This window comes from Camelus bactrianus, chromosome 16 (assembly GCF_048773025.1).
Source record: "Camelus bactrianus isolate YW-2024 breed Bactrian camel chromosome 16, ASM4877302v1, whole genome shotgun sequence".
NCBI classification, from domain to species: domain Eukaryota; kingdom Metazoa; phylum Chordata; class Mammalia; order Artiodactyla; family Camelidae; genus Camelus; species Camelus bactrianus.
Genome location: NC_133554.1, coordinates 45,398,888 through 45,426,313, shown reverse-complemented (window position 1 = coordinate 45,426,313; position 27,426 = coordinate 45,398,888). Strand labels below are relative to the sequence as shown.

The following is a 27,426-nucleotide window of genomic DNA, read 5'->3' as shown; positions in this document are numbered from 1 at the left end:
AGTTCTGTTGGCTCATTCAAATTAATGAGGCTTCAACTCTATTGACAATCTAACAGAATAAAGTATTTAAAACGCCTTTAGAAAGCAGGATGCAAACCCTTCCTGCTAGCCCTTTCCAAAGCAATCGGGTTGGCCGTGATCCCCAAGGCGCCTGGGCCTGTTACACATGGCGGTGCACTAACCTTTCAGGCCATGGTCCACATCACCCTCGTGGTCTTGCAGCAGGGTGTAGTCCCCCTGAGCTTGATCTTCCATTACGTTGAACTCCTGGCGGGGCTCAGCCATCCCAGTTCAAGGCTCACCTGGAGAATGAAGATGGGAGGTGAGGGCTGGGGTGCTGAGCTGAGGCTAAGCGCTGGGGGGGCAGGGAGAGAGAGGTGCCACCTGCCCAGTTCATGGCAGACAGATTTCCACCTCTCCTCTCCCCTCCTCAGCAACCAGATGCCCAACCTCATCCTAGGGGGTGTATCTCAGCCGAAGTGTTATTAACATGTACGTGCACTTTTAATTCACCCAGATCACATCAGTTCATATTCAAAACCATGAGGTGGGCAGGTTCAGTAAACCTGACTTGTTATTATGCCCGGTGCTCTTTCCTCACCGCTAAAAAGTCAATGCTGCTGACTTTTTGATGTTTGATGGTTTCTTTATGGAGAGGGACGGCATCAGCCAGGCACTGCTGGTGAGGAAAAGGAGGTGTAGAGAAGCAAGGAGACTGTTTAATCACACGCGGCTGTGCAGTGGAATCAGCTCTTGACCCGGCTGTCCTGACTGCCCAGCACTGAGTAGGGTGGCCTCCCGGGGGGCAGGGCGGGGCTTCCACTTACTTCACGGGCCCCCACCAGGACCCTCGGGTGTGCATTCCCAGGGCTAGGCCAAGTCCCTAACAGGGCCCAGTCAGGGGTGAGATTTTGGAGCTGAAGAGCAGTAGGTACCGGCTCCCCCCACCTCTTCCCCAGGCCCCAGCCCAATCGCGGCTTCAGCTCAACAGAGCCCACCAGGAATGACCATTTAACTGTACTTTGCCCTCCTCTTTACTGAGAATTTTCAATCCTTTATTTTAAAAATAACTCGTAACTGAATTTCTGAGCTTTTGAGGAGGCCATTTGCTCTGGTTCATTCAGGGTACTTTGGATTATTCCATAGTTTACATATTTATCTCTGTCATTTGAGTCTCCTGTCTTTTACTTTGATATCTTTAAAAAAAAACTATCTCTTTATCTCATATTACTTATTTCCTACTTTATATTTTTTCTTATCTTTGAAACTCCCCTGTTATAGTTGCTTTTACTTCCCCCTCTAAACTTTTATAACTTTTGATCTTGGTTTCTATTTCTTACCCTTTCAAAATCTCAGCTATGTTTTGTGGGGAGGGTATAGCTCAAGTGGCAGAGTGCTTGCTTAGCATGCATGAGGTCCTGGGTTCAATCCCTAGGAACTCCTCTGAAAATAAATAAACCTAGTTACCTCCCCCCACCAAAATAAAGTAATTAAATAATAAGTAAAACGTAAGGCTATTAAAAAAATTAAAATAAAATAAAATAAATTCTAAGCTATGTTTTGACTTATTTTATACATATTTATTTGACTTACTACATGTTTATATAAAGATATAAAGGCATAATAAATACACATATGTATTATTACATACGTAATAAAACATATCTAAATAAACATATATTTATTGATTTATTTTACATGTATTTATTTAAATCCTTACATTGTTTTATTATTTTTACTTTGAATTTTCACTCCAGATTCATGTTAACATTTCACTTAATTAACATTTTAATTTTTTGGAGATAATTTTAGTCTTACAGAAGAGTTATAAAAGTTGTCCCGAGTATCACTGAGTCATTTTTAAACTTTTGAAATCCCTTTAAAATATACTTCCCTGTTAGTTTCTATCTTTCTAACCTCTTAGGGTGCTTTTGTTTTTGTTGAACTTTTCTTCTTATAATTGCAGCTTTTATAATTTTTAATAATTTTAACATAAATTTAGTCTTTAATTTTTATTTTTAAAGTTTGGGTTGCCATCTTCCCTTCTTCATTGCCTTCCATTTATATTCTTACCTTTATTCTAATTTTGTTTGCATTCTTCACTTTAAATCTCTAATTTTCCTTTATAATTTGTTAATAGTTATCCTCTTATGTTTCTGTTTTCATTTTGTGAGCTGTTTTTCAGTGGCCATGGGCGAGCTGTTGGGGGAGAACTGGTAACACAAACTGGAGAGGAGAGGACAGGGGCCTTTCTCCGTCCTGCCTCCTCTGCGTCTAGCTCTCTGGTGTCTGTGATCACTGAATAATGTCTGCCATGGGCGAGGTGTGGAGGGCACACCTGATGTCACGCATTGTCTAAGTGCACTGTGAATTGCAGAATGTTCTAAAATCCACAGTCTCACCTCTGAAAGGTGTTGGGCAAGTCATATAAATGGTGGGCTACAGGGTGGGAGGGACCACCTGGATCAGACCCTCCACGTAACACTTTGCAGACTGACACTGGCGGTAGGACAGCCAGACTTCTGGCGCTGTTTGTACCAGCTGGGCACTGGCATGCTCACGTCCAGCTCCATTCCCCTCCCTTCTAGGCAGGACATGCTGGCGTGGGTGCCTGAGTTCTCTTCTCCATCCACAGTGTAGGCTAAGAAGCTGGGATGGCTTAGGAGTGTTCTAAGAATAGGTCAGTGAGAGCTCTTCTGGGTGAAACAGAGAGTGGTGGCCTGGCTGGCCCCACTTAGGCAGCTGCTACATACAGAGAAGGGGTGCCTTTTCATTCTGACTGGGGCCCTTGTCCCTCAAGGAGATCTTGGGAGAGGCATCCAAGGCCGAGCATCTCCAAACCTTTGGCATCTCCTCAAGGATGAGCAAGACTTCATCTTGGGAAGCTCGAAGTCCCTATTCATCCATCAAGGCTTAGAATTTGGTGGTGATATTCTCTACCCTACATGCTGATGGTTGGTTTCCCTTCTAAAGTTCCCAAACATAAGAACCCCTGTTCTAAGAGGAACCAGTTCTATTATGCAAGGACTCAACTACTGCTCCTCACCCACCTCCCCAACGCCTCCCTCACTGCTTCCTGATGAAGCCTCTTTCAGGATGTCCCTGGTCACTGCCCAACTGCTCATCCCTGGAAAAGGTCCATGCATCACCTTGTCTGCTGACTCACCAGGAGCCCCACCCGGGAGCGGCGCAATCAGCCCAGAAGCTCAAGGCCTCCCAAACTGACTGGAGACTCTACACCTGGCCCAGGTGAGACAGGCCAGCCAACTCAGGTTCAACCTGCAGCTGAGGTTTTAGTGAACACTAAGACGTTTCATGAGTTCTGTAATTTTGTTTTGTAGATTTGATAGATTCCTTTCAATGACCAAGTTTTCCCACCTGGAACATGGTGGATAGAAGTGTAGTAAAAATCTGATGCATTGGCTTTTTCTTTTATAAAACGCCCATTTATATATATCCTTTGCTTCTCTGTTCACATCTCAGTGATGATTGAAGTGAGCTCTTAACCTATGAGTAATACTAACCCTTCATCACATTTGTAGCCGACAGCTTCTCCAGTCAGTTGCCCTTTATTTTAGTTTCTGACACTTTACTGGCAGGTTTTAACTTTTATATGGTCAAATCTATGTTCCTTTGTGATTATTCCATTACTCTATGGCACATAAAGATCATTGATATTTTCTACTATGTTTTTAGTGATCTAATTCTTTGTATTAAATTTATTAATTCATCTAAAATTTATTTAGGTGTATGATACGATGTGGGAATCCAAAAGATTTCTCCCAATTTTCTACCAAATACAACAGCTAAACCAGTGGGCCCAGCCCTATTCATTGAACAGTCTTCCTTCTTTTCCCAGGTGAATGAACCATCTAGTCTGCTCCATTCACCTGTCAATTTTGGTCCTAGACTCCCCTGATTTAAGCTTTGGATCTCCAGCCTTATTCTCTAGGTGAGCTTAGACACTCTCACTTTCTTTTTTCAAAATTGTTTGACTTTCTTGTACGTTTTTCTCTTCCAGGTGCTGTTTAGGGCTTTTTTTTTTCTCAATTTCTCAAAATTCCACTAGGATTTTGGCTAGAATTGGGTGATGTGCCAAAATGATAAAAAATGGCTCTCTTCACAATATTTAGTACCCCCTCCAAGAGCAAGGTAAGTTTTCCCATTTGTTCTTGTTTCCATATCTCTTGGGGTGGATTGGGGGATGCAGTCCTGCATCTTGCTGAGGACTTTTTTTTTGTCTCTCTCTTTTTCCCCTATCTTTTCTAATCTTGCTGAGGCCACTCTCCATGTCTCCTCATCCTTTGCATTGCCTTTGTGAGTGGGACCCTCCCCCTCATCACGCGTGATGATTTACTAGTAAGGGCTTTGGGTTTCCAAGCAGAGATGATTATGGCTGGAGCCCTAAAGCTGCAATGGATTCCCCCCCAGGTCTCTGGAACATGAATGGGAGAACCATTTTCTAGGCTTCTTTTTATCAGACAGATGTGACCCCTTAGCAGAAAATCTCACTCAGTGAACTTGTGAAAAGAAGCTGGCAGAGACCGAGAGAAAATGAATTTTGCATGAAAAGAATGTGGGGTGGGGGTGCATTCTACACTTATCTCTACTCTTGAAGTCAGTTTGCCCCTAGTCCAGTGGTTGCTCATATTTTAAAATCACAGCTTTTGGAGAAAGCAGTTCTTTCAAAGCAGCCTGGGAGGGATGAGAGGCCAGGGACCTACAGGCGCTGTAGCTCACCAATACGTCATGCATATCCCAAAGCTCACCCTCTAGTGATGCCCTGAAAAGACAGGCTCGCTGATTAAAGTTCTCTTCTTCCGATAACTTAGTGCTGCTGCCCCAGCCCTCCTGCTGAGCTTCCCCACCGCCTGAGCATGCATGTCCCCATCTGCCAGCTCATTCCTTTGCACAAAGCGAGGACAGTAAAATGCACCAGCTGGCAGACCAGGCTCAAGACAGGAAGAACTAAACCAAGCAGACCTTAGTGATCTCAGATGTGTCTAGACGGTACTTAACAGGCAAATTCAGCATCGATGAAAGTCGATGTAGTATTTGTGCCAAGTGAACCGCTTTCCCTTAGGACTTACACTGTATCCTCAGAGGTGGTTCCCACCACCCCTGGCTTGTGTCCAGCTCAGAGAGGCTGCTTGTGCTATGGCTGCCATGGTTCCTTCCCTGCCCATGTGCCCAACCACCACGTCAGGGATGAATGGGGTGACCCACGTGACATGGTGGCTGCTTCTCACTTGATAAGTCCGGAGGTGGGCAAAGTGGCCAGTTTGGACTTTGTTTAGAGGCACAAGCAGGGCAGCATTAAAGAGGCACCCTAAGGTCACTTTGGCAGCAGTCGGCAGGGCCAATTGGATGGATAAGAAAGGATGGCAGGCAGGGAGCTGATTGCACTGGTCCAGGCATACAGTGACAAAGCCAGAACCAGAGTGGAGGCAGAGGTCTGGAGAGAAATAATCCGACCCAAGTACTATCCTTTACACAATATTAGACTGGGCTTCAAAATTGGGCTGGGGTCAGGGAGAACGATCAGAATCCAGAATTACACTAGAGGTGAGGGCTTGGATGGCTGGGAAAATGGGAAAGGGTAACACAGTCAAAGGAACATTATTAGGGACAAAGGAAGCTGGTTAACAAGGGTTCTGTCTTTATAAGATCCCTGCTCAAAAGAAGAATTCCTCCCATTGAATTTTAACTAACTGGTGATTGATTTGCTGTAGAAAATACATTCTGTAATTCCTCTGTTTTTTTTTGGGGGGGTGCATTTTCTATTTTTATTGATGTATAGTTGATTTACAATGTTGTGTTAGTTTCAGGTGCACAGCAAAGTGATTCAGTTATACGTATTTTTTTCAGATCCTCCTCCACTATTCATTATTACAAGATACTGAATACAGTTCCCTGTGCTGTACAGTATTTTTTCTGTTGTTTATCTGTTTTATATATGGCAGTGTGTTTATGTTAATCCCAAATCCCTATTTATCCCTGCCCCCAACTCCCTTCCCCTTTGATAACCATAGTTTGTTTTCTATGTTTGTGAGTCTATTTCCAGTTTGTAAATGACTTCATTTGTGTCTTTTTTTCCTTAGATTCCACGTATAAGTGATATCATATGATATCTTTCTCTGACTTACATCACTTAATATGTAATCTCTAGTCCATCCATGCTGCTGCAAATGGCATTATTTCATTCTTTTTTATGGCTGAGTAATATTCATTATATATATACACATATATATACACCACATTTTCTTTATCCATTTATCTGTCAATGAACACTTCTGCTATTCCTCTTGATTTCCATTATAATTTAAAATTTTTTATGGATATTTAAAAAAAATAGATCTACAATGGAACAGTATTCCACTTTAGTTTCAGGTCAAGGGTCAGCATTTTTTTTTCTGTAAAGGGCCAGATAGTAATAAATATTTCAGGCTTTGTGAGCCATGCCTTCTGTTATAACTGCTCACCTCGGCTGCTGCCGCAGAGCAGGCACTGATTATAAGATATGTGAATGAATGAACACAGCTGTGTTCCAATGAAGCTTCATTTATGGACAATGAAATCTGAGTTGCATATAATTTTCATGCACCATGAAATATTTTCTTTTGTTTCTGTTTTTTTCCCCCACCATTTGAAAATGTAAAAACCATTCTTAGCTAACAGTCTTAGCAAGAATCCTTGTACATTGTGGTCCCATATTCTCAGTGTAGATTTTTATGTTGGGTTTTCTTCAGTTGCTTCCAGAGGTTTCCAGAGGTTTCAAGTCAGTAGCAGGAGAACTAAGGGTCATTCCAGGGCTGTGGGCAGTGCCCCAGCACTGTTCTGGGGCCTAGGGACTACATCCACAGTATAAGCCCTTGGGCTTCCAGGCTTCCTCGCTCAGCCCCGCTGAGCAGACAATGAGGTAGTGGGTCTCAATGCCCTGGCTTCTAATGATCGCCCCTTCCCTACTGCCAGCACCGCTGCAGGGCTGGAGAAAGTCAGAGGCACTAATAGGAAGCTGAACGAATTATAGGGGACTCCGGAGAAATGAAATCATCCTTAAAAACATAGGCTACTATTCACTATGCAAAATAAATAAACCGTGTGCATCTCAAGTGCCAATATTTTCCTTTGGGAAAAAAAGTGGAATGCATGGGTGCATGGGAAGAATTGTCTAAATAGGGGGTCTCCCCACCCCTGCTCCCACCAATCCCTGGACAGCAAATGCCCTTAGGTTCATGGACCTCCTGATTCAATGAGGCCACCAGAGCTGTCTCTCCCTCTGGGCCAGGCCCATGCCCATGCTAATGTTTTACAGGCCACGTTAAGAAAGTCAGGTCCGAGTTCTGGAGCATCTCTGAGAGTCTACTCGACCTAAGCAGAAAATAGAACCCAGAGGAGGATGTTCTCTGAGAGCAAAACAAAGTAACTCTTCCGCTGAGTCTTGACAAGCACTGATTGAGCCTGAGAACGCAAGTTCCATCGGGTGGGACCTGCCAGGGTCACTTACGGACAGGTGAGGAATCTGGCAGGTAACCTGCCCAAGGTCACACAGCCAGGAAGAGCTGATGCCAGGGCGCAGAGCCTGTGTCCTGATGCCCCATCAAACATTCCCCAATTCTACATGGGGGCACAGTTCTGGGGTGTGGAGCAAGGACTGTCCAGGATTCATATTCCACAGCTGTGTGACCAAGTCACTTCTCTCAACTTCCTTCATCCACAAGATGTCCCTTGGTGACCCCTGAGCTCCCTTCCTGCTCTGATGTTTTATTCTCAGTGCATCAATGAGGCCTGTGTGTCCTCTGGCTGGGGAGTCCCGGGAGGGTCAGTCCCAACACAGCAGGAGTCTCTAGCCCAGGCCTGGCTGAGAGACGGGGTTCCTGGCATCCCAGCCAAGGGTCTGCACTCTCAGCCCCGCCTCCTTCCTTTCCCACCCATCTCTGACCCCTGAGGTCTTCCTCTATGAGAGCCAAGGGCAGGGTGATTTCTCTGGAAGAACTGGACAAAGAACATGTAAACCCACTGACAAATGGCACAGCCACACGTCCCTGCCCGAAGACTTTCACGCAAAGACAGCAGACTGAAAAACACAAAAATAAGCATAGCCCTGAGGTGGGTACACAGCCCAGACTAGACGTGGTCATCACCCCACGATCCCTATAATCTAAGAGAGACACACAGACAGGAAAATAAACACACAAGAGCTGTTTTCCTAAGGCTGTGCTTTGCTTTCTTATTCTTCTAAATCAGCCAATCGCCTTCTCTTTCTCTTGGATTTCCTACCTCCTGACTTCCTGGGCACTGACCTAGAGGCAGTGGGGTGGCAGGCAAGGAAGACATTTTAGAAGTGGCACAAAAAGTTGTGTTAAACCTGGAAATGAGAACGGGTCGCTTTAAAAATTTTTTTGTTTGTTTTTTGTTTGGGGGAATAGTTAAGTTTATGTATTTGTTATTTTTAATGGAGGTACTGGGGAATGAACCCAGGACCTCATGCACACTAGGCACGTCCTCTACCACTGAGTATGCCCTCCTCCTAAGAATGGGTCTCTTTTTAGGGACCCTTGGAAAAGCACTGCCCCCTGACAAAAGAAAATGAGAACCAGAGGATCCTGGAGCCTGTCCCTATCATTTCGTGGCTGGTAAATGGAGACCAGTGAGGGGAAGGGGCTTGTCAAGTTGTTCACGGTGCCCTGTCCTACAGGAATCACACCCCTAGACCCAGAGCCCCTTGCTGATGGCTGGGTGGGGATGAGGCACGAAAAGGGGGAAAAGTGTCTGCAGGGCTGAAAGGGAGAGACAGATGGAACAAAGAGGACAGTGCAGGTGGTGACGGGATAAAGGAGAGACAGGAGAGGGAAGCAGGTGAGGGCACAGGGAGGGAGGAACCCCCTGAATCAAACCGTGGCTGCTGCCACCTAGTCTTTTTAATTTATTTTTTCTGATTCTGTGGCATTTAGTACATGGACAGAGTTACGCAACCATCACCTCTATCTAGTTCCAAAACATCTTCATCACCCCAGAAAGAAACCCCCTGCCCATTGAGCAGTTTCGCCCCATTCTCCTCCTCCCTCCCCCTGCCCATTTCTAATCTACTTTATGTCTCTATGGATTTTCCAATTTGGGAGATTTCAAATAAATGGAATCATCTAATACATGCCCTTTTGTGACTGGTTTCTTTCCCTTAGCGTAATGTTTTCAGGATTCATTCGTGTTGTAGCATGTGTCAGTGCTTCACTCCCTGAATAATAATTCACTGTATGTATACACCGCATTTTGTTCATCCACGTATCCACTGATGAGTTTAAGAACATACTCCCTTTCTCCCCTCCAGGACCTAGGGGAATGACCCTGTCCCGGCTGGATGGAGTTAAAGCCGAGGATGTAAGGGGAAGCCCGCGTCAGGGGCTGGTCCCGCTCCCTGGCTTATCACGCTCCAAGCAGGACGCACTGCTCATGCAGTACACGCCCAGGATCAGCTTTCTGTGTCTCAATCAAACGGTCTGAAAGCCCACCTCCCTGGACAGCACAGAGGGGCTGTTTCGAGCGGAGCCGCAGCCCTCGCTAGGGGGCAGCAGACGCCAGGGCGGGGTGCTCGCTTGCTGCAGCCCAGCCGCCGGCCAGCCTCTCCCGGAGGCACCACCGCGGGCACCCGGCCGCCGCCGTGACTCAGCGGAATCATCGCCACCAGGCCGGCTGGCTCCATCCAAAAAAAGGACGATCGCCCTTAGACCCCCACCTCAGGTTAAAAACGCAAACTGGGATTATAGAGGAGTGATATTGCACAACTTTGTGAATACACTTAAGTCACTGAATTGTATACTTTAAAGGGCGAATTTTATGTCATGTGATGTATCTCAATAAAGCTGTTATTAAAAAAACAAACACCCTAAATGGCTCTCTCAGATGGCTGAAGATCAAGTGGAGATAAACCTAAAAATAATCTTAAAATGAACTTTGTTCTCCAAGGTTATTTTTGGCTCCTGCATTCCTTCTTCCCTTTTGCTCTCCTCCCATTTTTTACACCATCACAAATTTGCCAGGGTGGTCGGGTGGAAAACAGAATTCCTCATAATGACAGGGGCCATGTTTCAAGCATTTCCAGGTATTGACTCATTTAATTCACACAATTACCTCTATTTTTAGGTCTGCTTTTTCAGATGGGGAAACTGAGGCACAGAGAGGTTGAGTAACTTGCCCAAGGTTGCACAGTAGACATGTAATAGAGTCAGGGTTCAAAGCCCGAGAAGCCTGGCATCAGATTCCGATCTTGTAAAGCCAACTGACAACAATGATTAAATCAACACAGTGATTGAGATAACTGTTTTAGGAACATCAGGACCTGCTCAACTGAGCAAAAGCTTTTGTTTCCTTTGGAAACTTTCTTTGTATTTACACTCTATTCCTTAATGGTTTTGGTCCAGCTTTTTCACTTAAAGATATAAAGATTAGTGAAAGGGCAGGCATACTAGTTTCCTGGGCTGAGGTGAAGTCTTGGCCCAAGGTCTTTAGGAAATCCCTGTACTCAGGAAGCAGCGAGCCAACTGTACCTAAAGGAACAGAAAGAGCCTATGGGGTTCAAGGAAATACCCCCTTGAAGCTGGCTCGTGGCAACTCTGATGCTTCAGATGCTCTTCACTAACAGCTGGTCCCAGCTGGGAGTGTCTGGGGAGCTGCACCCCCTTTTGTGTTGCCTTTCTTCTCTCCTGCCCCCCACAGGAGGTACCTAGCGTGGAGGCAGGCAAACGGAAGTTCTCTGAAGACTTGCTGGAGGGAAGACGGCATGGCAAAACCTCGGATGAGCTCTACAGAGTATGAGCTTGTGTTCATATCCCATCACAGTGAACCACAGAATGTTCTAGAACCAAACCTGAATAATAATGATGATGATGCTACCCAGATTTCAAGCAGAACTGCCAAATTAAGTGGAGAGAGGATAAAGGAACCCACAGAGAAGAAAGACAGGTTGATGAAAAGAAACTGGAATAATACTGGGCCTGGATCCAAAGAGAACAATCAACAATTATATGAAAGCATGAATGAAGGCTGCTTTGGGGGGAGGTGGTGCTGCCGTGCACACGCGATGTGTCATGGCTGATGTCAGCTGGCTGATGTCCACCACTAAGAAAATCCACAGACTGTGTCGGAGAGGATAATTCTGGTTTTAAGCTCAAAGTTTCTGTTTTATTTTTTTCACCTCCTTTGCAACTGCTGGTACAGCCAAATAGTGCTGTAGCATCTGTTAGGGTGACCCAATGAGCTTGGGTGGCCTTTGTTTTAAGGACTGCAGTAGCTTTCCCTCCAGTCCCCTTGCTGGTAAGTTTCTGATCAGTTAGCCTTCAACAAGGACAGTGCTGTCATGTGACACCCCTGGTGGGTGGTGGAGGAGGGCTGCTGAGCCTCTGTCCCCTTCAGGGACCGCCAACGTGCTGGTCACCACTTTAATTCTATCTGAGATGAATCCCCTGAGCTCAGAGCACCAAACGGATAAAAAGGAGTCTCTTCTGATGTCAAAGCTGGGAAAACCAGAGCAAAAAAATTACTTTTCTTTTCTTTGGCAAACCATTCTTAATCCTTAGAGAGAGAGAGAATTTATTGTTTTATAAAAGTGATTCATAGTCATTATTTAAAAGTCAAATACAAAAATGTGAAAAGAAGAAAGCAAAATAACCAGTGTTAACATTCCAGGGAATGTCCTTGCAAACACCTCTCCTATGCACACATATAATTTTCCCTAAATGAGACCATATTATGCCACTTGTTCTGTAGCCTACTTTATTTGCTGTCACGTCTCTGCCTTCCAGCTCTAACAGGCAGCAAGTGGTCCACAACCCAACACAAGATACACTTAAAAAGTGCTGGAGAAGGGCTCTTAAAATCCACTCCCCGCGCCTTTTTTAGCTATCTATAACCTTCCCTTAATAAGAATAAATATTTCTATAGCTAGGCACTGTTTACGCATTTTATCCCATTTAATCCTCACAACAATCTATGTGAAGCAGGGAATGTCATTATCTTATTATCTCCATTTTATGCATTGATGCTCAGTAGCCCAGGCTGAAGGAGGACACATGCATGGCTTTGAATCTGCAGTCCTAGCCTCCAGTTTGACACAGGGTAAGTCTTTGCAGACCTTCACCCACAAATCACGAAGCCCCACTCCAAAGCCCTGATGTAGGAGGAGCCATCCCAACCACACCTCTGTGAGGTGCATGGGTCATCTTAGCTCCATTTTGCATTTTGGCGAAAATGAGGCACAGAGAGGCTGAGGGATCTCAAGTGGACCTAGAGATAATGCCAGAGCTGAGGACAGAGTCTGCAGTGTGATGATTTGCTGGAAAGCTCAGCTTAGGGATGGGAAGTTACTGGGAGTGAAGGCCGAGTGGAGTGATGTCACGGACGTGAGGACATGGCTGTATCGGGTGACGAATGGGCCTCAGCAGCACCTTGGGTGCTGGGAGGCCTCTGAGAGGCACCTTGGCCCATTTGCCAAAGAGCATTATGCGTTCTCGGAAGCACCTGCTCCCCCTTCATTAACCGTTCCCAGGACTGATGAATAGCACTTAGGCTGTCCCCTCTCGAGGCCCTGTGAGAACACTGCACCGCCTTGCCCTCACAGCAGGGGCTGGGAGGCACCCTCCATCCTGTCCCTTCCACCCCAGGCCCAAAGGTGAGCCTGGAGGGTCCCTTGCTTTGCTTCCCCTTGGACTTGGGACTTTTCCATACAGCAGGTTCTCATGATCTAAGGATGCCATATTTGCATCTACCCTGACTGGTGCACTGAGAGGCTGCTCGGCCCCAACTCCTCCCGTGGAATGCACCAAGTCCAGCCTTGGGAGTTGAAGGAATGGCTGGACCCTGTGAGCCCGTAGCTTCGAAGCTGTAGTTACTGGCTCCGAATCTTCCTGAGGGACCCTTGTGCCCGGTTCAGACCTCTCCATGGATTTAGGGAGAAAGGACACCTTGTATGGAGTCCAAGCCCTGGGTTCACGGCTTAGTAGGGACCACTCACTGGCTGGTTGGTGCTGGGCCAAGTCACTTGCCCTCTCTGAACCACAGATTCTTCATTTGAAACATGGGCATGAGGACACCTGTGTCACAGGATGGCTATGAGGGTCACTGGAGAAAAATACATGTAAGAGAGAGCACTTTAGTGAATGTGATGTTCTGGATTGATGTTCGGTACTGTTGTCATGACATGCAGGTTCTGAGCAAGGAGAAGATATCTGAGGATGGGGACCAGGAGGCTTAACCTGAAGAGAGAAAATCAGGGGACAATACAAGAGCCTTTGTCTGTGCTTCTGCCCTGAAGGAGGGGGAGTAACAGCATGAAGAGGCCAGAGGCAGCTCTGGGCCAGTCCGTGGAGAGGAGAAATGAGGGGGTCCTTCCGGGAGGGTCTTGGAAGTGATGGAGTGAAGGTAAGTGTTGGGGAAGAACTGGGTGGTCTCTGCTCCCCATCCCTCCCAGTGCTGATGCCCAGAGCTTGGAGAAGACAGGGTAGGTAATGTGGGGAGGGACCAAAGTCTCGGCAGCAAGGGAGGCGGGAGTTTGAGAGGCCACATGAAATGACTAGAAATTGGCTCTTTTGACCACGATGTTTCATTAGATGGAACAACAAGAAAGAAATAGAGGAAAGAGGAAATGAGGAAGGGAGGAAGGTAGTTTTTAGGGTGCTTTCATTTCTATTTTTTGAGTCTGAGGACACACCCTGAACGCGGGGGAGAGGAGGTCGGCGGAGAACGTCTCTAATCAGCAGTTGTCCCTCAGTAAAGAGCAGCCGGAACGCAGCATGGCTGGAAGGACGGAACATAAATAGTGTCCTTTGAACGCATGAAAGAAATGCCACAGCAGGTCAAGCACACCGTGCCCGAACTCCCCCTTTGACAGAGGAGCCCACACAGCATCAGGGCCAGAGTTAATGACGCTGCCGTTCAAGGGTGTGTGTCGAGCACATGTTTGGGCTAGGCTGCCTGGGTTCCACTCCGGATCTGCCACTTACTAGCTGGGTGACCTTGGGTGAGTCACTCAACCTCTCAGAGACTACAATGCCTCGTCCGTAAAATGTGAGGATTAAACGAGTTAATATATGGCAATTTCTTAGAACCATCGCTGGCTCCCAGTAAACGCGATGAAAGCGCCAGCTGTGGTTATTACCACGACCACCGTATCACCCATCATTTTAGCCAAACCTTTCTGTGTCCTGTTTGTATTTTCAGACTGAACAGCTTCTCAGGGCCCGGAGCCCCACCCCAATTTGGGTCCAGCGACACGTGGTGCCTCCTTGGCCTTCCCGACGCAGCCTCCGGCCAGGCAGGGCAGATGGCGCACCTGGTGAGATCATCCCCTGGTCCCGTGACGCCTGGAGACAGGGCCAAAACCGTGTCCCGGACCACCCAGGGTGAAGCTGACCCCTTTGTGAGGAGGATGGGGAGAAAGGAACACACTGGCAGAGAGCGAGCTCCACCCTGTATCACCAAGGGAAGAAAGCAGTTTTAGAAACGTGCGTGCCCAGGTTTATAAGCCAGCAAATATCGTATCTACGTATATGTGCAGACAGAAAATCATAAAGGATATGAGCTCTGGGAAGGGAAGTGGCATTAGGGAGACTTTCTCTTCTTGGTGTCTACATTTTGTTTTATTATACTGTTTTCTCAACATGTATTATGTTTATAATCTGATAAAAAGCAATTCATACATTTCCCTTTTGGCAAAACAAAACATCCTGTAACAAAGTCAAAGGTCTGTCCCACAGTGTGCTGCTCCTTTTATTCACAAATCTTGAATGGCCCATAGCCACTGGCACAGCTGACAGGTCAAAGTGACCAAGATGCTTAACGCTGATCCTAGGCATCAGTGTGATGTGGTCAATCACAAAAATGGAAACTGCTTAACGGACAATATGTGTGAGGCATTCTTACTGAGGCCAGAGGACCACCACCAGAGGTACCTGATTGGGGGACGGCCTATAGAGCCAATGAAGGCCCCTGGATGGGAAAGCTTCACAGGCTGGAAGGAAAGACTGGGCTTGCTAGCAGCTGACATGCAGCCATTCAGATACACATTTAATGCAGAGAGCCAGGGGCAGCTGGGCATAGCACTCTGGTGTCACAAACCCTTGCCTATCATGAGTTCGATTCTTTAAGATCTAGTGACATGTTTAAACACATTGGGGAGCTGCAACTGTTCATGTATTTATATCCACCTTGTTCCAAAAAGGATTGAGAGAACCAGGGATGTGAGGACACCCCCGACCCCTCAGAGCTGAAGTTACAGCCTTATGAGCCCTAAACGTAACTTCCAAAATGGAATGCGTCCAGTAAAGGGTCACGGCTATGTCAGAGTATAAAAATAAAGGCTCTTTAGAAAAATAAGAAACCAGACAATTTTACTGCATCTATTGAGGTTGGCAAAATAGTTTCAATATTTATTAATAAAACCTTTCATTGAAACCAGAATAAGGAAATGCAAACATGGCCCAGCATGGGACCCTGGGTCATGCTCTCCTATTTGGATAAAATAATTATGCTTGACAAAGTGGAATCTCCAGCTAGAGCTGGAAACAGAATGAAGAAATTATCTTATAGAATTTCAACACAGTTTTGGAACCAGGTCCAATCCAGGCGTACAAATATCTGGATCAATTAAAATGGGCACATCAGAAATTCAGATCAGGGAGAAACAGGAAATCAAAGCCAGGGGCACATACTTAGGCTCTGGGCCCCAAGAAAGTATTTCAGAAAAAGCCCAGGCAGCCTCTGTTGCTCACAAAATACCCATTATCCAGCAGAAAGGCCTGGACCACGTTTATGTTCAGAAACAGAAATTACAGTCGAGGAGGGAAGGAGGACAGAATGAGCAGATTAGAGAGTGAGAGAGGAAAAAGCCGGTGAGAAAGAAGTGCAAAGACCTCAGAAAGCTAATAGGAAATGAAATTCTTCTAGGAAAATGAGAAAACACTATACTTGGGGGCGGAAGCCAAGGGGAGCCCCTGGAGGCCTGTCAGTCACGAAGCTAAGAAGAGAGAGGAGCTGACTCAGTGCTGTCTCCCTGCCCCCACTGAGCTGCTACTGGGTCATCCTAATGTCTCAGGAATTACCAAGAACTTGAAATCATAAAGGAATACTAAAAACCACTGAATTGCAACTTTAAATGGGCGGATTTTATGGTACGTGAACTATAATTCAATCAAGATGTTTTGAAAACAATGCAGAAGAGGCTCGAAATTAAATTTATTTTCTCTTGCTAAATCTAAAAATACAGATGCCCACCAATCTCCCTGTGGGCATTGGGGCATTGTCCCTCTGCTGGAACGAGTAGAAAGTGGTTCACTCCGAGGACGGCTGAGGTGAAGCAGCTTATATACAAACCTCTGTGCCAGCCACCCAGCTTTGGCTCAAATCTAACCCCCAGGGGAAGTTTTTGATAAAAGAAATCATGAAGGTGACTTCGCATTGTTTGCATGATCTCAGAAGCTTTTCTTTCTATGAGAAGAGCAGAGGCCCTGGCCTCCGTGGAATGGGGAATGGAGTTGGGGGGCGGGGGTTGTGGCCCACCAGGGGGGTGCAGACAGGCACTAGGAAAAGCACTGGGCCAAAGGGCATCTTCCCAGGTAGATGGCCCAGCATGGGGTGGCAGGTCAAGACATCTTTGCAGGGGAGGTGCAGTGTCCTTTCTGTTAAAACATGGAGCTGGACAGGCAACAGCGAAAAGAGGAAAAATGGACCAAAGGGGACGAATGCTCACTTGGGAAGACCACTGTGCCGCTGAGGTGGAGCGTGAGTGTCTGAGGGGCCCCTCCAAGCCAGTGAGCCCAGGCAGCACTCACCATCCCAACCCCAGGAAGCTCAGGGTGTGCAGCGGCCTCCTCCCTGACCCCACCTCAAGGATTAGGCTGGAAGCTCACACATTCCCGAGACTCCTATTAACTCCCCTGCCTCCCCTGATGTGACCCTGGGGCTGGTCTTTCCTGTTGCACCTGTCACATCATACTAACTGGACCCATGAGTCTCCCCATTAGAACGCAAGCTCCTTGCGGGTGGAGACTCCTGCATTTATTTTTTTTAAACTACTGTAAACAACCCAGTACTTAGTGCAGTGCCCGGCATGGGGTCTGCGCTTAGTAAATCTTCCCGAATGGATGGACGAAAGAAGGAACTCACACTGAAAGCCATCCTCACACTTCGTCAAATGATATGTGCAACCTTAACTGCTTCACCTCTTCAGCACCAACCCCCACCCCCACCTCCCCCTACCCCCACCCCCGCCAGGAAAGCCCTAACCTCCACTTCCCCTCCTCTTTGTCTGGCTAACTCCTACTCAAGCTTCAGGCTTTATCAAAACAGCCACTGCTTCTAGGAGCCCTTCCTGACTGCCAAACTCCCTCACGTGTGCCCCTAACAAACACTGGGTGCTGGTGCTGTGATTCTCTGGAATGTTGATGCCCTGAGGACAGGAGGGCCATAGCCACCTGGTTCGCCATCACGTCTTCATCACCTGGCCCCACACCTGGCAGGAAGAAGGCCTCAGTAAACCAGTGAGTGTGGAGAGCAGGGAGATGGGTTTGGTAGGATAGAGGAAGAGATGTGAGAACATTAATCAGTGACACTTCCCAAACGCATAGTCGGTTTCAAATCCGACAGCCAAACTGTTCTCTTGTGTGGGCCACCCCAGCTCCCTGGATAACTACCTCTCACACCTTGTTGGACAGAATATTCCTCTGTGATGGGGGAAATAACTCAAATTCTCCCACCCCTTTGCAAACCTCAAGTGGCCAAAATACATGAGATATAACTGCTGTGTTAGCTGGGCACTGGGTTAACCCAGAGTGACCTTGAGTTTGTCATCTTTGTCATCAAGGTCTCTCCCATTTTGGTTCCTTCTCCCCTCCCCTCAAAGCAGACTTGTTCTCTAGGCATCTGTCTAGAGGCCCCTGCTTGACTAGGACAGATTCGTAGAATTCTGGGTTCTAAGCTTGGAATGGACCTTAAAGAAAGAGCTCCTCAATAGCACAGAGAGGTGAAGTAACTTGCCCAAAATCACACAGCTAGTCGGCGATGAAGCTAGGATTCAAACCTAAGTCAGCAGCACATCCCAAGTAAGGCAGAAACCATTGTTTTCCAAGCATCAGATCCATTCATTTGATACTACATGTCAAATGCAGTTCTATTTACTTAGAAAATACCACAGCGCTTTTGCCATAAAATTAGAAAATTGTAGTATACAGGCTATCTTTGCCTCTTTTCATAGATTTTACTACTCTCTGTTCTCTGTAAGTCCCACCACAATTCTAGGACATCGCATCTATATGACCTGTCAGAGATGAGGGAAATAATCTGATTCCTTCAAGCTACAGAAACGATGAACAAAAATATGAGAAAATGAGTTCATTGAGAACAGAGATCACTGAATGCCTCTTTCCACTGAAGAAAAATAAGAACATCAGAATCTGGAACATGCTCAGAGGGAACACGTTATGTCAAGAGAAACTGTCGCCAATGCAGGCTGTGCATGAAATCCAGGGTTCTCCTCAGATGTGGCCCCAGGAACATTTTGGGAGTGGGTGTCCCTGCTCTGTGACTGGGTCCTCAAGGGCTCAGGATGAAGCCACACCATGTGATTCTCTGTCACCAACACTGCAATTCCTCAGCTCAAAAGAAAGAGCAAAGTAAGTAAAGGACCATTTGCAATTAAAGAGCATGTTTCCATTTCATTCTGTGGCTTATTATTTAGGACAGTATTTTCCAGGGAGCCATGAAATGTTGATTTACAAGCAATACCAAGGGACAAAGAATGTCTAAACACCTGAAGCCAGTGATTTAAAGGCTTTTTCTAGGTGAAAAAATATAAAAAGAGATAAAATACTGCAAAAGGGCTGCAAAGGAGCTGATTTTATTTAGGAAAATCTAGTTGAAAAAAAAAGGGTCATGAAACGAAGGATATTACACATATGATTCAGATTACTTATATCTTAATTTAGATATTTATCCTACATCTTCCAGATCTTGTTTAAAAAGATTAATGATCAAATCTTCTTCTATTAAGTAAAAATGTATATTTGCATTTAGTTAATGTGGTAGATGGAAGAACTGCCTCTTAAAGATGTCCATGTCCTATTCCCAGAACCCATGAATATGTTACTTTACATTGCAAAGGGGGATTAAGGTTGTAGATGGTATTAAGGTTGCTAATCAGCTGACTTTAAGATTATTCTGGATTATGCAGGTGGACCCAATGCAGTCACAAAGGTCCTTACCCGTGGAAGATGGAGGTAGGAGAGTCAGTGTCAAGAGTGATGCATTTTGAGAAAGACTCAACCAGTCAAGGCTGGCTTTGAAGATGGAAGAGGGCAGGAGCCAGGGTGAGGAAGCTGGAAAGGCAAGAAGACAGGTTCTTCCCTGGACCCTCCAGAAAGGAACGCAGTACGGCCAACACCTTGATTTTAGCCCAGTGAGACCTGTGTTGGACTTCAGACACCTCCAGAACCATCAGATAATACAACTGTGTTGGTTTAAGCCGCTAAGTTTGTTACAGAAGCAAACAGAAAATGACCATTAACTTCTGTAAGTCTGCTCATTAATGTGGACTAGCACTTTAATGACAACTCGATTTTGGTAAAAGGAAAGAATCGGACGTGGATGGCGCACCTGCCATGTGGCAGGCATCGTGTGAGACCCTGTAGCACATACACACAGTCTCCCCAACTATGGATAGCGCCATTGTGCAGCTGACGGCTGTCTAAGGCTTTGGCTGGTCCAGTGGCAGAGCAAGGGTGTGAACCAGGTTTGTTTGCTTCCGGAGCACTTTCTATTTGATAGCGTCACCTTCCTTTCTACTCAAGCTAAATGGTACAAAAAGCCCACAGGGACTGCTCTGTGCGATTGTGCACATGGATGGCCCCAGAGCGGTGGTCACATCCTCTCCACATACCCTGCTAGGCCCCCTCCTCCCTTCTCCTCCAGGTCAGCACCCACCAGCTTCTAGGAGGGAATGGGGTTGGAGACTGGGGCAGAGGTTGGAGGGGGCTTCTCCCAACAGCTCTGATCCTCCCATGGCCCCAGCCTCTGTACTGTCCATCGGAGGGGCACACAGACAGAAGTGCAATGCTCCTTAGCATGTGCCGGAGGGAGGAGGTAAATCGAGTGGGGAATCTGACCCATGAGCCACACCAATGATGGCTAACCGACATGCTATCATACCACGTACGTATGTGCAGACTAAGAATGGGCGTGTGTGTGACAGGGAAGGCTCCCTTTCCACTCTAAATGGTGAATTAGATGGAAGAACCCATCCGTTCCAGGTGGGGAGAGGAAGACTGGGGGTCATCTCCCTGGGCAGCTCACACTGCCAGACAACCCCAGGCATGCGTGCTCTGTGTATCCAGGGGCACTCGTGGCTCTTGCTGCCTCCCCAAGCATTCAGGGAACGCACTTGAGATTTGCTTTGGGTGCTGGCCTGATGTGAGTACTTAATGATACAATGAGGGGAGAGCCTTTTCCAAACAAATGGCAGAATCCAGTTAATTAAGAGCAATGCTTTGTGCTTAAAAGGCACAAATTCAGACCCATCCATTAATCTCTTTGGTTTAAGATCACTATTAAATCAAAGCTGCCATGCTGAGGCTGTAAGAAGCATCTATTATTAATACACAGAGAGAGAAGTGGGCTCCTAAGTGAGAAGCTCACCAATCACTACATGCTTGGTGGTGGATTTGGGAGCCAATTCAGACATGTCAGCTGTGTAATAAATAAAGGTTAGAGCAGCTTTCAGTGTATAAAATGCATTACTGATGCTTAGCTTAGGGGCTGTGTGTATATATACCCATGCATGTGCACATATGCCCTCCAGTCCCAAAAGCATACCTTTGGGCAGGAGGGCGAGTCAGCCAGGGAGATGATATAAACAGGACAGAGCAATTTCACTGGCCCAGCACTGGCTGAGCAGCTGGGGAGACCTCAGGGACCAGGGCAGTGAGCAGATTATGAGAAGGCCATGTACCAGCCTCCAGTAGAGAGCAGATGTGGTCTCTGCCCTTGGACATATTCAGTCTGGCCAGGGAGATGCATATGCAAATACTGAATGACACAGGGATAATTTCAGAACAAAGTAACCCTGTGGGCAACTCCATTTTCGGAATGCCGCCTACCATGGACAGGAGCTCCAGGCTGGACAAAGGGATGGAAGACTTCTTGGGGTCTGGTTGGGGAGGGGAGACAAAGAGATAAACACAGTTCAAGGCCACAGGTCAGAAGAAAGGAGGCAGACTGGCTTGTGCCCCAAGAGTCTGTGATTCTGTGATCTAAGTGTGGAATAGGTGCTAGAAACGAAGGCTCTAGTGGCCGAAGAGAGATGGAGGTCAAGAAGGTGAACTGGGGCTAAGACTTGAAGGGAGGGCAGGCTCGGAGGGACAAACGCCTTCCTCTGGGCTGGAGATGGGTGGCGACAGGGTCATTATCAGGCAAAGGGGTCACCACAGGGCAAAGAGATGTCATTGGTCAAACGGGTGATGGCTGAGAGACGAGGCATTTTGGGGGAGCCCAGATCAGAGAGACTTAAGGCCAGGTGCCAGCCAGCAGCCCTGAGCCAACATCAGGGGAACAGCTCCCTAAGGAGCCAGAGTGGCCAACAGGCTTCTCCGTGACAGTCCTGTTTGCTAGAATTTGACAAAGAATGAAGAGCATGCATCCTGCACATTTGGCTCTGAAGCCGGTGGTGGAGCTGTTAATTCCTGCAGAGGCCAAATTCCTGCACCGCCTCTGAGTTCCAAGGAGGTGGGGACGGTAAGTAGCTCTGGCTGTGTGCCCACCTCTGACTCCCTTTCCAGGGTGATCCTTGGACCAGAAGCAGCAGCAGGTTACATAATCAAGCTGCGAAGAGGCCCTGTCCAGAACCTCCTTATTGGAAAAAGCTTCCACAGCATAAAGCCTTGTGAGAAAAGTGAGGGGGTTGGGGAGGGAAGGAGAGGGAACAGTTGGGGTGGGGTGTTGAGGGAGGAGACATCATCACAGCGCCCAGGAGGGGATGTTCAGTCTTCTGGAGGAATGGAAAGGCCTCTTTGGAGGGACAATTCTCAGCACGTCATAGCTGTCAAGGTCAGCAGACCCCACAACAGTCAATTTTCAAATTCCAGTCATGGGCTCCTGGGTACAGCAACCTTCCCAAGAGAGGTCTGCCCTGGACAGCTGCGAATGTAGTCAGCTACCTCCCTAGTCCCACTTACAACTTTCTAGCCAGAAAAGGACACACACACAATTATCGAAATAGAAGTGTTCTCTTTGCATTTCCCAATTATTAACCCGTGGTTGTTAAATAGCTGGTAGGATCAGAGGTCCTTCTAAGAAGGGTAAAATAGACCTCGGGCTCAGGGTCCACCTTCTGTCTGGTAAGGAGATTATTCCACTTTGCAAATAAGTCGACAGAGAAGCCAAGCAATTTGCCCAAAGTCACCCAGCTAGTAAACAGCCAAGCAACACAAGAAATTAGCTTCGGTCTCTGACATTGTCTTAATTTAAGGGATAGTTCCTCTGGCTATATACCATGGGCTCAGAAAGCAGGCGTCAATTTTCCAGAGGATGGATGACTTTACATCAGTGTGGTTATGTCCTCAAGCCCATGCCTGTTCATGTACCAACCACACTCTCTAGCCACTGGCCATCAGCAAGCAAAAGTCTACTGATGGAGGCACCAAGACACACGTTCTCAACCGAATAACTGATGGTATCATTTGGGCAACTGTCCAAGAAAAGATTGGTGATTTTTTTTAATTAAACTACAAATTAAATTAAGTCCCACAATATAAACTACTCTGCAAAGAAAGAATAAATATGTGCATCATTTGGATCCAACAGACACCACTGAAATATCCCAATGACCACTAAGGATCATAATTTAAAGAAACAAACCAATAACGCAAAGTACAAACAACAAGTGAAGCCTCTTTCTGAATTCAGAGTAAATCTACTGCAGGTGGCTGGAGATGATATTAATCCTAAGAAAAACCTGCTAGAATTTAGTTATAGCTCAACTGCCCATTTCAACCTTCTCAAATCTAACATTTTATTGCTTGTCTGTTGTTTTTTTAAAGGAAGCAAACATAACAGAGCAAAAGTTTCATCAGAAAACATGTTCAGGTGCAGAGACTCTTGGGAGCTCAGGGAGAGCTGGTCCTGTCCGGGAAGAAGGTCAAAGGACCTGGGACCTAGCAAGTGGCCTAACCTTCCTTGAACACACAGGCATTGCCTCAGTTTCCTCAGTCCTCAGAGGGATTGCCAGAGATGGTCTACGTACAATCTCCCTTCAGCTCCACCAGGACTAGGGGCTGGGTCCAATACCGGGACCAAGCGTGGGATGGAGGGAGGCTGAGCACAGCAAGCTAATAAAGAGAGGACTGTCTGCAGAGAATCCAAAAACCATAATAAAACCGAAGAGAATTCAGCCTTTTTTTATGAGCACCACGTGCTGGAAATCCTCAACAACGTCACCGCTAACATCCTCCTCTCTGAAAAAAGCCCTCTTGGTCTAAGTTACAAGTAATTGGTGCTGTTGCTGTTGTGGGTCAACAATACATACATAAGGGTCAACTTCACACTTGTAAACACGTGTCCTTTACTAAATCTTGTCTTCCCCACGGCGTCATTTGGAGAACTCCCAGTTACAAGTCGGCCCCAGCATATGGGGAGTGGGTCACACACGGCTGTTCAGAGAGAAAGCCTTAGCAGCTCAGAATTTCAAGCCTGCTTCTGGTGACCTTTGCGTTTCCAACGTCTGAGAGACCGCCTATTTCTGCATTTAAGCAGTCGATTCTAAGTGTGAACGCTGGTAGCACTGTGACTTCAAAGAAGCTGAGTTATTTCAATTCTGTCATTCTGCACAGCCACTTAGAGTTTTTGTCTTTAAAACTAAAAACAGGGACACAGTGTGAACTGCAAAGTGAAATAATGTTTCTGCTTGGTAAATACAAGTTTTACTCCGTATGTGACATACTTTGCTGAATTTGAATACTATTTTTAAATGGAAATTTATTCTTTTAAAATTGTGATTTTTAGCTTTTAAAACTGAAGAATTAAGCAAGAAAATAAAGCGGTACATCAGTGATACGATTTAGTAGTTGCTAAATTATAGGCAACTTTTGCTTATGTCTCACTTTTATTAAAGTTTACTTATTAGTAACTGAACAGCGATTTACATAAAATATCATTAAATTGGTCTGCAACCAAAGGCTCAAAACTCAGTAGATGTAAAAACTAATAAATAGTTCTGCTTTTTTTTTTTTTTTGCCTTTTTGTACTAGAACATTAACTTTTACGTTTAAAAAAATCCTGGCATAATTATATGTATAGAGTTCATTTTTAGAGTTCAAGAGAAACATTTTTATTATCTGTGCTTCTTTTCTGGCCATTATTATGATTGTTTCATTTCATGATTATTTCTGAAGATACGTTTGGCACACAAAGGAGGGGACAGTAAGTGACTAGGTGTCAAGTCTGTTCTGTGAGGTGGCAGATGAAGCCCCTACACTAATCAGCTAGTCTCAGTCATCCTCAGACCTGCAAGAGAATGAAGATTCCTTTTTTTCCCCCAGACCATCAACTTCCCCATTAATCTCAACATTCCTTTCTCTAAACACGACCTCACACAGCAGCCACAGTGACAGTGAATTCTAGAATGTGAAGTTCAGTGATGTGAAGGTTTATGGTGACTTCTCAGGGGCAGGGATAAAAAAATCTGAGTAGGGCCCGCAGAGGGTGATGCTCCTGGCGAGGTCTGGCCCCCACCCAGCCCCGAAACCAGAGGCTGGCCCTTGCAGCGGCCAGAGCCCAGAGCGTGTAGTCCCTGCAGCCATGACCTACTTCCCAGTCTACCGGCGGAACCAGGCAGCCGTGACGAAGCAAAATTAAATGAATCTGAAGTCAGCCCGTGCCAGAAAAACTTCTGAGCAGTGTGCAGATTTTTCTGGGGATGGGAGGCAGGTGTCATGGATAGGGGAAGAGTCTAATTTTGGAAATTAAAAAATTAACCAGGGGATGGTAGAAAGAACAGGCTATGGAGCTGAAATATCTGGGTTGACATTATGGCCCTGCAATTTACTGGCTGTGATCCTGGGCAAGTGACTTAATCATTCTGAGCCTCAGCTTGTTTGTAATGTGGGGGTGTAACCCCACCTCCTGAGATGAAGCAAAATCATATCTATTTTCTGAGTGCCTGGTACCGTCTTAGTTCCTTTCCTTTGCTTTTTAATGACAACATAAAATATTCTACCTGGACAGGGGAAAAGACTTGTGGGGCCTGCACATCCCACCTCAGCGCTGCCTTAATGGTCAGGCACAGAAACCTCCCTAAGAACACAGAATATATCAAACTTTATCCAGGAAAGAACTCTGCTTGCCAGACGGTGGGCAGCTTGCCAGTAGGGGCTGGGCACCCATTACCAATCCCCCTGGGAGCCTGGGCTTCAGCGATCTGTTAGCAGCAAACAATGGCCAGGTAATCCTGGCATTTTAAACAAACATGTGCAAACTGTAGGTAATGAAGAGTAAATCACCAGAACATTCTATACCTAGGAATTAGGGGACTAGATTGCAGGTGGGAGAGAATAAATAAAGAAGGAAGGTCTAAACTGTGATTTAAAAAGTAATAAAGGTTTTGTTTTTGTTTCATAGTGGAACATTTATCGAGCTCTTTCTGTACATCCTTACTAAATAGGACACAAGCCTAGAGCTACCAATGGCCATTTTTACCATCATCTGGGGAAGACAACTCAGAGAAAGTAGAGCCAAGAGGGTGCATTCCATGTTCTTGGAGACATGATTTGAGTGACTAGATCCAGCTACACCTGAACTGAGATCTATGCCTGACTTTTTAAAATCCAGAAATCAATAAATTATCTTTTGTGTTTGTGCCGGTTTCTTTGGGCTTCTGTCACTTGCAACTGAAAGACAAACACACCCTCGCTGAACCTTGAAATCCTTTACTGCCTATCTGTGTCTCCCTAACCTAAAGGAACTTCTCCTTGACTGTATAATGGGTATAAATCACACCCTTCCCAGGCACTGGGCCTGCCCCATGTCAGGTGCATAATAAAACTTGGTTGAAATTAAATAAGAAATTTCATGAAAGTATAAAATTAACATACGGTTACCTAGAAAAATATCCTTAGCATCCTGTCTTTTGGAGGGGGTTGGAGAGATTAAATCTTCGGAGATTTATTCATTCACTCAAGAAAAGTTGAGTGTTAAATACAGTGCAAGTCAGTGTTTCTCAAGCTTGTGCATTAGAATTCCCTACAGTGCTTTAAAAAGATACCTATTGATGACTGAGCCCACCCCAATTAGAATTCATTTGCCCTGGGGTGAGGCCCGGGCAGCACGAGTTTTAAAAGCTCCTCAGGCGATTCTAATGTGTACTTAAGGTTGGCAAGCAGGGTGCAGGGGCTGCGATCACAACAGATATGCCCCTACCTTGTGAAAGCATCTTGTAAGGAAAACAGTGGACAATCAAGTGAGACAAGTGTCACAAGGAAAGGACATCAGGTCACAGGAGTCTAAGACAGGCACTTGTTAGTCTAGGGGGGTTGGAGAAACTTCCCTGAAAAAGTGATGCTTATGCTGAGATCTGATGGATGAGTACAAGTGAACAAGGTGAAGGAAGGGGGTAGGAAGGAACATGCCATGCAGAAGGACCAGCTTGTGCAAAGGCCCTGAGGCAGGAAACTGCAGAGAGATTTCGAGGAACTAAAGGATGAACCATAGGCTGGAAGGTGAGGGAAGCAAAGGTGCCAGAGGTGAGAAGCCACTGGAATTTGTGGCTTGTTTGTCACTGTAGCATAAACCTGGACTCGCTGACTAATACACATATTGATAGGGAAAAGACAGGGGGTGGAGTCCAGTTTGGATTCAGCTGAGGAGGGCAGGCATGTGGAGAGAAAACGGAGGTTGCAGAAGTGTTGATGATGCTTTAAAAATAAAATTTGTCTGGGAAGAGGAGGCCAGAGCTAGGGTGATGGACTGAAGCGGGTATTTGTTTTGTTTTAAAGAGTGGAATCACTTAAACCTCTTAAATGCTGACAGGAAGGAGTCAGGAGAGAAGGAGAGGACAGAAACAGAAGGGGGAAAATAAAAGCTAAGCAAGCTTCCTGAATGGTGGGAGAGGTGGAGGGATGGAATCCAGCACATGGGGTGGGGAAGACCTGGCCTTAGAGTCACCCAAGATCTGCTGAAGAGGCGTACAGAGAGAATTCTGGCCAAGAACAGAACAGTGCTGAATTAGCACGTGAGATGCCCGGGGCCACCCGTACACGTTAGCCCTGCAAAAGCACCTTGACCTCTGGGGGCCCTTCCTAAGACTACCAAATCCCAGTATCCCCCTAACATGTACTTCCAGCATCCCAAATGAGAGCTCAGGGGTGGCCTGGTACTCTCCCTTCCCCTAGTATTTTA

At 46.2% G+C, this 27,426-nt stretch overlaps 1 protein-coding gene across 16 annotated transcripts in view; it reads right to left on the bottom strand.

The window, feature by feature from the left end:
• Window positions 1-27,426, bottom strand: part of MAPT (microtubule associated protein tau) — a 104,367-nt gene that overhangs the window by 50,852 nt on the left and 26,089 nt on the right. For all 16 annotated transcript variants that reach the window (XM_074343412.1, XM_074343415.1, XM_074343420.1 and 13 more), the window contains one exon: window positions 183-302. In XM_074343412.1, the coding sequence (XP_074199513.1) occupies window positions 183-285 (103 nt within the window). In that variant the 5' untranslated portion in view covers window positions 286-302. The remainder of the gene's footprint in view (window positions 1-182; window positions 303-27,426) is intronic.